The sequence below is a fragment of the Heptranchias perlo genome, chromosome 4, assembly GCF_035084215.1.
Source record: "Heptranchias perlo isolate sHepPer1 chromosome 4, sHepPer1.hap1, whole genome shotgun sequence".
In the NCBI taxonomy this organism is placed as follows: domain Eukaryota; kingdom Metazoa; phylum Chordata; class Chondrichthyes; order Hexanchiformes; family Hexanchidae; genus Heptranchias; species Heptranchias perlo.
Window position 1 is genome coordinate 25,170,890 of NC_090328.1, and position 16,521 is coordinate 25,187,410.

General features: G+C 40.6%; 1 protein-coding gene across 1 annotated transcript in view; it reads right to left on the minus strand.

The window, feature by feature from the left end:
• The window catches only part of LOC137320443 (interleukin-6 receptor subunit beta), an 85,250-nt gene extending 74,107 nt beyond the window's left edge, over nt 1–11,143 (minus strand). The window contains exons 1-3 of the mRNA XM_067982139.1: nt 11,098–11,143; nt 10,896–10,949; nt 1,113–1,233 (exon numbers count right to left, since the gene is read on the minus strand). Coding sequence (XP_067838240.1) covers nt 1,113–1,233; nt 10,896–10,949; nt 11,098–11,143 — 221 coding nt within the window. The remainder of the gene's footprint in view (nt 1–1,112; nt 1,234–10,895; nt 10,950–11,097) is intronic.
• Nucleotides 11,144–16,521: the final 5,378 nt, after the last annotated feature.

Below are 16,521 nucleotides of genomic sequence, written 5' to 3' on the forward strand. Positions count from 1 at the left end.
AGGCTGCTTCCCCTCATGGAAGCAACAAAGAAGAGCACTCCATCAGCTCCCTGCAAAAGCCTTCATCTTTTCAGGACCAGACCGCCAAAAGCCCATGACAAAGAGTCAGCCTGTCTCATGCCCATTCCAGGACTTGGGGGCCTTAAGTAAAGAGCCACCTCCAATCCAAGATGATTATAATATAAAGCCATCTACAACTCAGTCTCCAGGCCATCCAGTGGCACATAGAGTGTTCGAATAGAGTAGAGATAAACCCATATGGTTAGAAGGAGTGTGCATAGTGACAAAATCAAGTAATATTTTTATAAATAGTGCAATAAATTACTGAAACATTTAACGTAAGAGAATTGTTTGGCATTTTGTTCTCTTGTATAACAATGGGGATCAGATCATGTGGTGATGTTGAGGTTCAGGAATGGGATGTGATGGCTAGCTGTGAGGAGCAAAGATTTTACTTAGAGAGATTGATGAGAGGATGGGCTGAGACTTCCAAATAATGTTGCTCTATTCATCTGTGAAGGTGTGTCCAATGAAACTGTCTCTCAGTTGTCTATCCAGCTGGAGTTTCTCTGCAGAACAGGTTGAGGAGCTGGGAGATGTAAAACTGGTGGCGGGGTGTAATTACAATGTGACAAATTTACATTGGGCCTTTCCATTATAAATTCGGACATAGGAAGTTATAATGAAAAATGTTCACAGATTGTGTTTCAACAAATTTCCATTTGCTTTTTTTAATAAACTGTTTGTTTCTTTAATAACTCACTGAATCTGTTATGGTCATTCATATTTTTGAAAAATAAGATTTGATGAAACAGTTGAAGAAATCATGAACAGTTTTTGTTAGAGAGCTGCTAACTTTCACACATTTTTGACCTCTGTCTGCTTTTCTTCCTTCCCCCACTTTGTTTTGTTCAGTCTTAGAAAGAAGTTCTTTCTGTGTGTCTTGGCCTGCAAGGTTAACAAGTGCTGATGATCTGCAGTACATTTCCAGGACCGTCTATTTTTATTTCACATTCCCAACATTCACAATTTTTCTTTTTATCCATTCATTGTCTTACACATTCAAGTCAAGTAAAAATATATCAGTAGGAACAAAGTCCAATGAAACTCACCTCCAGTATATTTTTAGTGTGTAGAGAGTAGCATTTGTGTGGTGGGTTCCAGGGGTCCATGAGCAGTTAAAGCCATTTTGAATTTCTCCGATGTAGTAGCATTCCAAGTTGTGTGGTCCATCTGACATGTATTGGAATTAACTCATACTTTATAACAGCATCTACTGAAATTATGTTTGATTATAACCATTTCTTCATGCTTCAAACATTGCAAAAGGGTTATACTGTGTTGAACATCTCTTCAAGGAACAAGTGATATATGTAAACCTGGAATTCACTGTAAGCATTATCATATAAACCCATAACATGCCCATATCAAATTCTTCTCTCTGCACTTTTAAAATAATTGCATTAACATAGTAAAATAGCAGAGAGAGGATTTGGATACAAGCCCCATTAAGGCTTGTAGAATAACATCTCCCAATAATTTCCAGGCTCTAGTTTTTAAAGTAAGCAAAACTAAGAGCTACTTGAAAAATAACCACAATACTCATTGGCAATTTTGATTTTTGTTTGAATCAGATAAAGGGTAAATTTTCCACTTGAGCACTCCCACTCAGAGCATCAACCACTAGGAGCACGTCATGGGAAATTGCACGTGGCTATCCAGCCATTCATTTTAATTGAATGGATGGGAGATCATGGGCTGTTTGTGCTTGCTTTCTCGATATGGACTCCCAGCAGATGAGACTCACCACCGATGACATGCTGTGCAACCCTATTCCGTTCAAGTTACCTAGCAACAAATCTGCAAACCTTGATTTATAAAAAATCAATTTTACTTTTGGTAGCATGCGCGGACCAAGAAGTAAACAAATTAGACCAAACCAATTGGTGCAGTATCTGGAGCATTTCTGAGAGTGATGCAATTGGCTAGATGCTGTTATACTGCTGGGAGCATTCACAAATCAGGGAAAGCAGGTTTCCATACTTAAACTCACAACTCTCTGCTCACTGATCTGAGATTTCTGATGGTAGAAAAGATCTGATAGGATAATCAACTCTTTTTCTAACATTAGATATTTAAAGGCAGCACAACAGGCTTCCTGTGTGCCCTTTAAACTGTACGTTTAAAGTTTAAAAAATTGATTTCTGCACCAGCTGCAGCTAATAGAGCAGCTGATGCACAGCAGTAAGGTAAGGAAAGGGTTAATTAAACTGTCTTAAGCCTCTTTATACTGTAAATAATATTAACTTTTAGCTTTTGCCTGTTAAGTGAGTTTCTGTTAGAAGAATGAAAGTGTAATCATAAGATAGGCTTGTTTTATTTTATTAATATGGATGCTGTGAAAAACAATATTACATTCCAGTCAAGCTTTACTTGATAACAAGTTAATGCACAGACACAGGAATGCAGAAAAGCTTTCTTTGTTCACTCCAGCCATGAACGATAACCTGAGAAAGTTGAAGGATAACCAAGATGGGAACTTGTGATAAAAAACTCATTAAAACTAAAGGGACATGGGAAAGGGATTAGGTAATGCTATGGAGCATGTGAGTTGTCAAGTACCAGTTGTGAAAAGAGGGTATAAATATGGGTGTCAGGAGGGATACCTTAGAATTCACTAAGGTCTGATCAATCTATAAAACTTCGAACGCAAAACTAACGTGTTTGGATTCTCCAGTGAACTCACAAAGTTTTGCCATAAGTGTTGCTGTTAGTGTATGTTTAATTATTGTTGATAATAGTTATTATTGTACACTTAATACTCTGTGAACATCAACAATAAATGCTGTGAACCCTATTATTTTGAGGAGTAACATAAACTTATAAGTAAGAACACCTCTAACAGTAATAATGGAAGGGCATCTCTTCAAAATGTTCTGGATACCTTTGTTGCACCACCTCCTAGGCAAGTATATCCTTCCTTAGATAAGGAGACCAAAACTGTATGCAGTACTCCAGGTGAGGTCTCACCAATGCCCTGTACAACTGTAGTAAGACTTTCTTACTCTTGTACTCCAACCCCCTTGCAATAAAGGCCAACATGCCTTCCTAATTCTTTTCTGTACCTGCATACTAACTTTTTGTATTTCTTGTACGAGGACACAAGTCTCTCTGAACACCAACATTTAATAGTTTCTCACGATTTGAAAAATATTCTGTTTTTCTATTCTTCCTACCAAAGTGAATAACCTCACATTTACCCACATTATACTCCATCTGCTACCTTCCTGCCCACTCACTTAACCTGTCTGTATCCCTTTGCAGACTCTTTGTGTCCTCCTTACAGCTTATTTTCCCACCTAGCTTTGTATCATCAGAAAACTTGGATACATTACACTCGGTCCCTTCATCTAAGTCATTAATATAGATTGTAAATAGCTGAGGCCCAGGCACTGATCCTTGCAGCACCCCACTAGTTACAGCCTGCCAACCAGAAAATGACCCGTTTATCCCTAATCTTTGCTTTCTGTCCTTTAACCAATTCTCTATCCATGCTAATATATTACCCCCAAAACCATGAGCCCTTATCTTGTGTAACAACCTTTTATGTGGCATCTTATCGAATGCCTTTCGAAAATCCAAATACACTACATCCACTGGTTCCCCTTTATCTATCCTGCTAGTTACATCCTCAAAAAACTCTAATAAATTTGTCAAACACGATTTCCCTTTCATAAAACCATGTTGACTCTGCCTAATCATATAATGATTTTCTAAATGCCCTTTTACCAGTTCCTTAATAATGGATTCCAGCATTTTCCTGACGACCGATGTCAGGCTAACTGGCCTGTAGTTCCCCGTTTTCTCTCTCCCTCCCTTCTTGAATAGCGGCGTAACATTTGCAACCTTCCAATCCACTGGGACTGTTCCAGAATCTGGAGAATTTTAGAAGATCGTAACCAATGCATTCACTATCTCTGCAGCCACCTCTTTGAGAACCCTCGAATGTAGGCCATCAGGTCCAGGGGCTTTGTCAGCTTTTAGTCTCATTAGTTTGTTCAGTACTTTTTTTCTAATGATATTAATTGTTTTAAGTTCCTCACTCTCATTTACCCCTTGGTTCCCCATTATTTTTGGTATGCTTTGTGAAGACAGATACAAAATATTTGTTTAATGCATCTGCCATTTCATGTTTCCCCATTATAATTTCTCCTGTCTCAGCCTCTTAGGGACTAACATTTACTTTTGCTACTCTCTTCCTTTTTACATACTTGTAGAAGCTCTTACAATCCGTTTTTATATTTCTTACTAGTTACTTTCATGTTCTATTTTCTCCCTTTTTATCAATTTTTGTAACATTATATCAGACAGTAAAGTTTCTCCAGGGCTCATGAATGAGATTAAATGGTAATTAATTGGATTTTTAAAATTGTATGAGAGGAAGCGATTGAGGATATAAGATAGAAACAGAAGAAATACACCACCAAATGGAATCTAAAGTCATTGCCCCAGGTGATAATGGGTGCATTTCAGGAACTGAACCAAAGGGGTTAGGGAAAGATGTGTGAGTGCACCCACGAGCAACATAAATCAGCTGGGCATGATTCACCAAAATATATCAATCTGGTATCAATATACAATCTAGTGAAAGTCAGGAAAGAATAGTTAATTGATAACTTTCTCTTGGAGATGTTTGTGCGACTAAGAAAAATGCAATGGATAGCTTGGCCACTACCCGAGGCCTCGGGACAATGCGGGACGAGATAAGACCCCTGATCTTTTGATAACCTGAAAGCCCAGGAATGGCTTGTATCTGATGTCTAGTGTGGCATGATCTTGGGATACTGGTGTGTGTGCAAATGTGAAGCAACTAGCACGTGGAAATGCATGATGAAGATGCACTGAAGAATGGTCTCAGACATGCTCAGTCACGCTGACAACACCACAACATGAAATGGCTCAGGAGAGTGAGGAAACCTTTTAATCAAGGCACTGATGATACATGCTCCATAGAGAAACTGACTAATTAATGAAACAATCAGGATAGAGTTAAACACACTGGTATCTATCAGGGGGATTGAAATTAAAGTAAAGTGGGACATTGAATTTAGATTCCCAAAATTCAGGGTTGGTTTCCTTTGAGCTAACAATGAAATTGGGACAACTGAGGGCAAGGGAAAAATAATACTTAGCAAGAATTATCCACAAGATTGATAATGGTAAAAGGAGAACTGGAGAATCTTTTAAGTCCATGATTTCCTGATAATATGGTACACTGTAGCTTTCTGTACAATGTATAATGATTTTCTTTGTCTGTATCATGATGTGTAATATTAACCAAATGAAACTTAGACTAAAAGAGCAAATGGCTCGAGATAGGTATGTGATGCTAACAAGATGAGGACCTTAGATAAGGCCATGCAGGGTCAACAGAGGCTGTTGGAGATTGAGACTGAGAAGTAGTAAAGGAAACCATTTTCTTGGATTACTTCATTAGTTTAGTAACCCTAATATTGAAAGACTGACATGCATATGAAACAATGTAATGCTGACATTAAAAAGGGGATGTCTATCCTTGGGAATCATGCATGATGGGAGATGGTTTACAACATAGGTCAGCACCCATGGGCTAAGAACATAGGAATACAGGAACAGGAGTAGGCCATTCAGCCCCTCGTGCCTGCTCCGCCATTTGATAAGATCATGGCTGATCTGTGATCTAACTCCATATGCCTGCCTTTGGCCCATATCCCTTAATACCTTTGGTTGCCAAAAAGCTATCTATCTCAGATTTAAATTTAGCAATTGAGCTAGTATCAATTGCTGTTAGAATAATATTCATGAGTTTTGTCATAGCCCAGATAATTGTCCTCATAATGAGTTGGTTCAAACAATTAATCAAGCTGCTGCCGCAGAAAATCCAGAACTTGGAATTGGCTGCTTTGATTAAAGGGTGAGGAGTCAGGAATTAGTTCCTTCGCCCTAAGATTAGGCATTTTCAGCATATAAAACTTATGTTTGGATTAGGTGTTTTTAACATATAAACTATATAAACCACTCACGTTTAGGTTAGGCATCTTAATGCATAAACAGCACATGCTTATAAACATAGGATAGCTAGGAATCGAAGGATAGTAGCTAAGGATCATGAAATGGGCAGGTTAAAACTTATCCCAAATACAGAAGGACAGGCTGAGTGAGGTGATGCTGGAAGCTGCTTACATTGTAGGTTTCGAGTATTTCTCAGACAAGATTAAGGTGACGTTGAGAATGTGTTGAGATTATGTAGACCTCATGCATGTCAAAATACAGGGAGCTTGTGTACACACAAACCCTGAGCAGTTCTGATAAGGGGTCAAGTAATGTGAATAACAAATCCAGATAAGGGAGAGCTTGTGTGAGAAGAGGGGTACAAAGAATTCGTTATCTTGCTGTACTCTGATTAAGGGCACGTGGATGTGTCAGTGTGATGTCACCCAGAACAATGTTCTGGCTTGTGATTTCACCCGAGATAAGCACTCCCCTAACTGTACTGTTAGTGTTCATAGGTGGAAATCGGGACAAGCAAGACACGGGTACACGGCAAGAGGTGTAACGATATCAGACTTTGCTCACCATCACTGCAAGATCGGTCCTGATCCCGTGTGAAGGTTCATAATGCTACGGAGATCCAGGTGGAAATCGGTTCGAGGGAGGAAGCCCAGAAGGCAATTATACAGTTTGGAAATCCGATTCCACCATTGTCACTGAGTCTTAAAACTATACATGACTGGACGGTCACATCAGATTGCCACCTAATTGATCTACAAAAACGAAATGCGGCCATTGGAAGAGATATGGGACTACTAGGGGAGCATAAATAGTGGGAAACAATGTAAATCATGGGACAGCATCCTTGGGCTAGAATTCTCGCACAGGTTTAATCCTTACCTAGTTTGTTCTTATTGTAATTGTTATCATAATGCTTTGTGTAATGTATAAAAAGCCGAATATTCAAATGAAGGTATTGTGCTACCGTGCTGTGAGCTAAGGATGGGGTGGATATGTGGATACCCCTGTACGCTCAGCAGGAGGGAGATGTGAGAAAAGCAGTTTACAGGCTTTCTACTGAATATTGTTAACAAACTGCATTTATAGGCTTTCTGTTAAAGAGTGTTAAGAGCATCAACAGGCCTTCTGTTAAGATTGTTTAAACCTTGTTTAGAAGTACGTCCTTGATGAATACCACATAATGAGAAACCCTATCTCCATCCTTATCAACATGGTTATAGAGTGAACTAATGGGTGATTGCATGTATATAAGTTGAGACATGAAATGTATATGTTAGAACATTCTCAGAGCGAGACTGGACAGACTCCATTTGGTATCAAGGACCTTTGAGAGTGCACCTCGGAACCTTGTTGGTGTTAAGATTTGCCAGGTTGTATCGCAGCGTCTTATTTCGTATGTTACAATTGTACTTTTATATTTTAATATCTATTGTAACATCTTAATAAAACCTTTATACTTTGGAACAAAACACCTTAGAGTCTCTTTGTGCAAGGGACCGAACCTTACACAGAGAGAAATTATTTCCTCTGCTGGGAGAGTCCAGAACAAGGGGACAAAATCTTAAAATTAGAGCTAGGCCGTTCAGGCGTGATATCAGGAAGCACTTCTTCACACAAAGGGTAATGGAAATCTGGAACTCTCATCCCCCAAAAGCCAATTGAAAATTTCAAAACTGACATTGATAGATTTTTGTTAGGCAAGGGTATTAAAGGTTATGGAACCAAGGCGGCTAGATGGAGTTAAGATACAGATCAGCCATCATCTAACTGAATGGCAGAACAGGCTCGAGGGGCTGAATGCCCAACTCTTCGTCCTATGTTCGTAAACCAAACTCTGAAGCTCAGAATCTAACAGGCACTGAGATAATGTCACTTTGGAGAGACTAGAGAAGCTGGGGTTGTTCTCCTTAGAGCAGAGAAGGTTAAGGGGAGATTTAATAGAGGTGTTCAAACTGATGAAGGGCTTTGATAGAGTAAATAAGGAGAAATTGTTTCTATTGGCAGGAGGGTCAGTAACCAGAGGACACAGATTTAAGGTAATTGGCAAAAGAACCAGAGGGGAGATGAGGTGAATTTTTTTTACGCAGCGGAATGCACTGCCTGAAAGGGTGGTGGAAGCAGATTCAATAGTAACTTTCAAAAGGGAGTTAGATATATACTTGAAAAGGAAAAATTTGCAGGACTATGGGGAAAGAGCCAGGGGAGTGGGACTAATTGGATAGCTCTTTTAAAGAGCTGCGCAGGCACAATGGGCTTAATGGCCTCCTTCTGTGCTGTATGATTCTATGATTCTAGAATAACATTGAACTGTTATAATCAGGTTGAATCTGCCCTGTACTATAGTCAGCCAAAGTGGAATTGGATACGTTGAATTCCAAGGCTTCCTTTTTCGACCATTGCCCCAAACCAGTTCATTCTATTTAAGTTGAAGCAATGGCACATATTGGATATTCATAGTATCATAGTAGGTAAAGTACAGGAGGAGGCCATTTGGCCCATCGTGCCAGAGCCGGCTCTTTGAAAGAGCTATCTAATTAGTCCCATTCCCTTGATCTTTCCCCGTGGCCCTGTAGATTTTTTCTCTTCAAGTATTTATCCAATTCCCTTTTGAAAGTTACTATTGAATCTCTTCCAACAACACTTTCAGGCAGTGCATTCCAGATCATTACAACTCGTGTGTGAAAAAATGTTTCCTCATGTGCCTCTGGCTCTTTTGCCAATCATCTTAAATTTGTGTCCTTTGGTTACTGATCCTTCTGCCACTGGAAACAGGTTCTCCTTATACCTCTATCAAATCTCCCCTTAACCTTCTCTATTCTAATGAGAACAACCCCAGCTTCTCCAGTCTCTCCACATAACCGAAGTCCCTCATCCCTGGTACCAATCTAATAAATGCCTTATGCACATTCTCTAAGGCCTTGACATCCTACCTAAGGTGTGGTGCCCAGAACTGAACACAATACTCCAGCTGAAGCCTAACCAGTGTTTTATAAAGGTTGAGCATAACTTCCTTGCTTTTGTACTCTATGCCTCTATTAATAAAGCCCACGATCCCATAAGCTGTTTTAACAGCCTTCTCAATTTGTCCTGCCACCTTCATAGATTTGTGTATGTGCACCCCCAGATCTCTCTGGTCCTGCATCTCCTTTAAAATTGTACCATTTCGTTTATATTGCCTCTCTTCATTCTTCCTACCAAAATGTATTACTTCACACTTCTCTGCTGTAAATTTCAACTGCCATGTGTCTGCCCATTTCACCAGTCTGTCCATGTCCTCCTGAAGTCTGTTACTATCCTCCATATTGTTTACTACACTTCTGAGTTTCATGTCATCTGCAAACTTTGAAATTATACCCTCTATATCCAAGTCCAGATCATTAATATATCTCAAAAAGAGCAGTGGTCCTAATTCTGACCCTTGGGGTACACCACTGTATACTTCCCTCCAGTCTGAAAAACAACCATTCACCACTACTCCCTGCTTTCTGTCCCCTAGCCAATTTTGTATCCACGCTGCCATTGTCCCTTTAATCCCATGAGCTTTAATTTTGCTATCAAAGTCCACATACACATCAACCGCACTACCCTCATCAATCCTCTCCGTTATTTCAAAGAACTCAATCAACTTAGTCAAACACAATTTTCCTTTAACAAATCCGTGCTGACTTCCATTTATTAGCCCATACTTTTCCAAATGCCAATTAATTTTGTCCTGGATTATTGTCTCTTTCAAATTTTCCCCACCACCGACGTTAGGCTGACTGGCCTGTAATTGTCAGGTTTATCCCTCTCCCCTTTTTTGAACAGTGGTGTGACATTTGCAATTCTCCAGTCCTCTGGCACCATCCCCATGTCTAAGGAAGATTGGAAGATTGTGGCCAGAACCTCCGCAATTTCCACCCTTACTTCCCTCAGTAACCTAGGGTGCATCGCATCTGGACCGGGTGACTTTTCTACTTTGAGTACTGCCAATCTTTTACGTACCTCCTCTTTATCTATTTTATCCTATCCAATATCGCTACCACCTCCACTAGCTACAATAGCAGCATCCTTTTCTCTAGTAAAGACTGATGCGAAATATTCATTTAGTGCCTCAGCCATGCCCCATGCCTCCACAAGATGATCCCCTTTTTTGTCCCTAAGTAGTACGACCCTTCCTTTGACTACTGTTTTACTATTTATTTATTTATAAAAGACTTTTGGGTTCCCTTTTATGTCAGCCGCTAATCTGTTCTCATACTCTCATTGCTCCTCTTATTCCCTTCTTCAGATCTCCTCTGTACTTTCTGTATTCAGCCTGGTTCTCCACCGTATTATGAACCTTACATTCTTCATAAGCCTCCTTTTTCTGTTTCATTTTAATTTCTATATCTTTAGTCATCCAGGGAGCTCTAACTGTGGATGACCTTCCTTTCCCCCTGGTAGTAATGTGTCTACTCTGTACCCAAACTAACTCCTCCTTGAAGGCCTCTCATTGTTCAATTACTGTTTTGCCTGCCAATTTTTGATTCCAATCCACCTGGGCAAGATCCATTTTTAACTCACTGAAATTAGCCTCCCAGTTTAGTATTTTCACAGAGCTGGACCAGAGGTTTCCGGCACCGCATTCCAGATACAGGCTCCCAGCTGGTGTAGTGCTGCAGGTTGAATATTACACTACATTGCATTGAAACGACAGGAGATTGAGAGCCAGACAGCAAACTTTAAATAATTTGCATCACAAAAGGCATGCGTGAGTGGATAGGAACCATGTTAAAAAATGAGTTGTAACACCCTACTTCGGTGTAATCTTATTGTACGCTGGATTCTGTAATAAGGATCGTTTACAAAACAGAGTCTCTTACCTGTAGATTCAGACCATCGCTCATTTTCCCAACTTTTGATGCCATGGGAACAATCTACAAAATTAAAAAAACAAGGCTCTAACTACAGAAATGACATCCATTATCTCCAGCATCCGCAGTATTTTGCTTTTGAGGTACTGTAGAATGAATTCACCAAGCTCTAATACTGTAGGAAGAAATCTTTTGCCAGTTAAGACCTCACCTGACGCGAGAGAGGCGAGGAGAAACAACAGAACCGCACGCTTCATCTTGCTTCGCTGAATCCCAACGATCGCCTGTTATCCGCACACCGACGTGTGTCTTAAACTGTCATATTGTGCCATTCAATGGGGGAACTTCCACACACAGACTTAGCGCTGCTTCCAAACATTTTGGGGAAAGGTCCACCTGCTTGATGAGCTTAAACTGATGCACAACAGGCGCCCGATCAGAATGTAACGTGAGATAGTCAAGGCTGAGCGAAAATGCTGATCTCCGGTACTTATAAATAACCCATGCGAGCGCCTACCCCTGGAGGCGGGGTCTGGACACCAGTAGGTTGTTCCCCCCCCCACCTCAAACATTTTTTCTTCTTGTATGATTCATCACTTACCGGCAACATTCCCTTTGTCTGCGGCTGTTCCCTTCCAAAGTGACCAGACATCCTTTGCTTAACGTAGTTCAGCCGTTCATCAAAGTCTTCACCTGGATTTTTTTTTAAAAAGTGACTCGTGAAATTGCATGATTGTTACTAAACGTGTTAATAACTAAACTTGTCTGAAAATGCGGTGACGGCGATATTACTTGTCGTGCGCGTAATGTTCATGATGTTCAAAACTTGTGGAAAGTCTGTGTTAAGCTTCAAAGAAAGGATTTCACTTTTTTTCTTCCGAAAATTACGTGGTGAGATTTACAATTTGTTAACCTGCATGAACCTTATGCTCATCGAGGTGTGGAACATTTTTCTTTGTAATGGAAGTATAAAACCCTGTCTGGTCAGATGCAATATTGAACAGATGCTATAATTTCCTAGGATCTTTCAAAGAGTTGGCACAGGCATGATGGGCCGAATGCCCCTCCTGTGCTGTATTATTCTATGATTGTGCCAACCACTGAAAAGTATTCCCTACTACACCAATGTGACATTCAGTTTGTTTAAAGGCACAGTAACAGTAATCTATAAATTCTGGTGGTGACATTATACAGTTGGATTTATGCTGGAGTGAGGCTTTCACCAGCCCTATCGTTGCGACGCTGACCTTGGCAGAAATCATGTGGTTGTCTTTTAATATTCAGAGACCTGAATGGACTTCAATGGAAATAAAAATCAGGAGAGGTAAACCGGTCAAAGTCAAAACCTAGCTCAAGAAGTCATCAATTTAAAGTTGTCACTAAGCTAGTGAGAAGAGATGTTAAGAGATATTGCTTTATACAGAGGATTGCTGGAGCATGGCATGTGTTGCCACAGGAAGAGAAGCACTGCATCTTTAATGGGAAAATTGAATAGATATTTGAAACAAATCTGCCACTTTTTACCTCCTTTCATCCTCTTTCCACTTCCAAAAAAACTCAAATTAAAAAGTAGGACTCAATCCAGTAGGCATTATAAAATTTATGTTTTAGCCATAAAAGCTGCACCAGTACAGCTTTTAAGTACTCACTTCCCAAGAGTCTTTTTCCAAGAGTCTCAACATGCTTTTCTATCATTGTTATCCTCATTAACAATAACTACAACTTCCATGCATATAGCACCTTTTACATAAAAAATGTCTCAAAATGTTTCACAGGAGCATGGAAAATGGATACTGAGCCAGGAAAGGAGAGATTAAGAGGAGTCACAGAAAGCCTGATCGAAGAGATATGTTTTGAGGAGGATTTTAAAGGAGGACAGAGGGGTAGAGTGCTGGAGGAATTTGGGGGGAGAATTCCAGAGAATAGGACCTAGGCACCTGAAGAGAGGGCAAATGCATTCAGACAGCAGAGTCAGAGGAACAGAGAGTTTGAGGTGGAATGTCTGGCAGCAGATAGAGTGAGGCAAAGCCATAAAGGGATTTAAAGATGAAGATGAGGATTTTAAACTTGAGGTATTGAGGGACAGGAAGTAAATGTAGGTCAGTGAGAACTGATGTTTTGGGCAAGCAGGACTTAATGCAGGAGAGGAGATGTGCTGCAGAGTTTTGGATAAGTTGGAGTTTATTGAGGATGGAGGATGGGAGGCCAACAAGGGGAGCATTGGAGTACTTGAGTCTGCAGGTGACAAAAGGAGGCATAAAGGTTTCAATGGCAAAGAGGCCTAAGTAGTGGTGCAGGAAGGCAGTGGTGCAGAGATGGAAATAAACAGTCTTGATGATGGAGAGGATGTGGGATCTGAACGTCAGCTAATTGCCCATTTCATATGGGCGAGCTCAGAGCACAAGTATTTCTCATGACAATATGGAGTAATACTGCCAGCCTCATTTTGATTGATTATAATATTTAAATAAAGTTCTTGTACAGAATGTGTAAGAACACTTTAGGTCCGCCTTGGAGGCCAGCAGAAGATTTGCCACTGCGTGACGGGTTGGATCCACCATTATGGATTTCCCAGCCTTTGCTTACTGTTAGCAGATTTTCCCGTTACTGTTGCTACAAAAGGGTTGTTAATCCTTGAAGAGCAAATGCCGCATGATACAAGCCTGAGTGGTTATAAAATAGCGAGCTTTAATAGGTTGACTCACAGTAGTATTATAGTTATAATACAACTGTCTTCAGATTACATTAAATGACAAGCAATCAATACAACCTGGTTTTTCCCGCGAGTTCAGGATGATCAGATCTGACCTCCGCAGACTGCCTGTGGCAATGGACTTCTGACCATCCCCTCTTGAGAGCTCTAGCTTTTGGGAGGGAAGATGCCTTATCTTTATACTTTTCGGCTGCGTTGTTCGGCACGTAAGCATCTCTGTCCTTATCTCTTGGTTGTGAAACATCCTACTGTGCTGACTCTGTCAAAAACAACCAAGGATCGCCATACTATATTAGCGTAGCTACCTTATCCCTGACCTCTGCTGCATAAACAGTTTGTTCCACCTCGGCCTTGGTTGGCACCTGCAATGTCTATTGTTTACGTAGCCTTTTACTGTAATCATTTCTTGATATGTGGTTTCTTAGCAACTATTTGGTACAAACTGTTTCTTGACTTTTACTTGTTTTCCCCATTCTAATGCCTCAGCATTCTTTCAATGACCTCTTGGGTTTCTGTAAGTTATCTTTCTCACCGAGATGCTGAACTTCGCCCCCTTCAACATCTACCCTCTTGCTAAGATGCTTGGCACTGTGCGAGCCGGTATTTTCAATGCTAGTTTCAAACCATATTCTTACACTTGCCTATTCTGCACCGGCACAAACCATGTTGCCAGCTGGAAAATGTAATTGTGGGCGTGGAAATTCTTCAGTGGGGAAAGGCAAAATTCAGGCAGATTTCCCACGGGGGGTGTGGGGGAACACACAGAAATTCTGGGCAGAATTTGGATCTGGCAGGTTTCCACCACATTTAAGCAACATTGGAAATTAAGGGAAGTGATTAGCTTTCCGTCGGCTCCCAACCACAGGTCCAAAGCCAGCTTTGGGAAGTATGTCTGGGGATGTTCCTGAGCTATCCCAGGAACTCCATCCAGCATGCCACTCTTAGACCTAAGTTCTTTTCTGGGCCTTCTGAAGGTCCCAAATATGTTGCAGCACATAGGTAATCAATCTCAGAGGGGATCAATTACTTCCAGTTTCCCTTCAGGGAATACATTTTTTTTCGGAGAAGCAGTGTGCCACTCTAATTGGCCGCTGGGCATTTTGGGCGGGAGCCTCTGTTGTACTGTACAGGTGTAGGATGCCCGCCCGGAATATTAAAGTGACCTTGTCCTCAGGATTCAGGACAGGGCCAATAGCCTGAAGAGTCAATGGACGGAATTCCCACCCCACTGCATTCCTGGTGGCCATGGTATCATTTATTTCCAATTTATGCTTGGGTGATGATTGGAAATAATATTTGAGCAGTGCACACAGTGTGAGGATTACCAAGTGATTAACAGAAGAAGTCTTTAATTTAAAGAGGTGATTCAATGATGTGCTCCCAGGCAGAAGCAGCAAATCATGGAATCATCCCTTTAATTTCCTAATGTTTTGCTGCCACAAATTTCTGTACAATGTTGCAAATGAATACCATTTCTTCAATGCACAGGTGCTGACATTCCTTTTTAACGGAAGATGTGACAATACCCATTTTTCTCCATGATTAGTGACTCGCTAACAAAATCGTAGAGTCAAAAATTGCACATTTCAAAGCCATGTGTTCCTGCAATTTTCTTAGAGGGTGATTAATTATGGAGAAAAACCAATATGCTCCTTTTTTGTTAAAAGAGGAATTTCACCCCTTGTAGTCTCAGCACTGACCTAGGCTTTCTGGAGAAGAATTTCTGCATGGGTTCCTTGGTCTCCCGTCTTAACTTCGGTAGAGGATTGGTGTAAGATTGGCAGAAATCCCAGAGAAATAGCTGTTTATGCAGTTTCTGCAGAGTATCTGCCAATCTACCATTGAGGTACTGGCAGAAGATTGAGATAATCCCGCCCCCCCGGAAATACTGGCGTCTACATTTTGGTGTGAAGATGGTAATTAAATTGCATCAATAATCTTTTTAGAAACTGTGCCATGTTGCACTATTATTGCAATGCAGCACATTGTGTGTGCATCAAGTCTGAGCTAGGTACTCTGATGCACGCCATAGTTTAATCTCAACCCCATTGCAGTAAACTTAATCATACTTTGCAATCAATGGTAACTGTGAGTCTTCTGAACATATTCTTCACAACAGCGTTAATGGTGTTAACCATATCAGATCATCATATCACCTTGCATCATTTGTAGACACTTTTACAGAGAACTACAGAGGAGGTTGAGGTTGACTGTGCAATGGTGCAAAAATAAGTATACCGCTGTAATGAAAAGACAATTGATAGCAAGTTACAAAGGCTATGATACTTCCAGGAAGCAATTTGAAAACAATTCTCTTTCCCTTCAGATTTTCCCAAGCCATGCACTATTTCTCAGCTGAGAGGTTAGGTAGATAATCTGGTTTATGCCACTAGGAGGTGCAGAAGAGTGACCTGGGATAAAAAGAAAAAGAAAAACTTGCACTTATATAGCACAAATCATAGAATTATGGAATGGTTACAGCACAGAAGGAGGCCATTCAGCCCATCGAGCCCACGCTGGCTCATTGTAAGAGCAAAATATGAGATCGATATAGGCTCATTCTACTCAATCTCTCCTCATAGAACAATCTTCTCATCCCAGGAATCAATCTAGTGAAACTTTGTTGCACCCCCTCTAAGGCAAGTATATCCTTCTTCAGGTAAGGAGACCAAAACTGTACAAAGTAGTCCAGGTGTGGTCTCACTGAAGCCCTATATAATTGCAACAAGACTTCCTTACTGTTGCAGATGGCAATTAATAAGGAATCACGAGCTTCGCAATATTAAAATACTGATGTGTGGATGTACAATCTTAAATGTGTACTAGCTAGGCTGGACAACCACGAGGCATGATGGGAAGATTGACCAAAAGCAGACTAAAGCATAGTGTCAGTAGTTTCACCGTGGCAGTTAATGAAACACA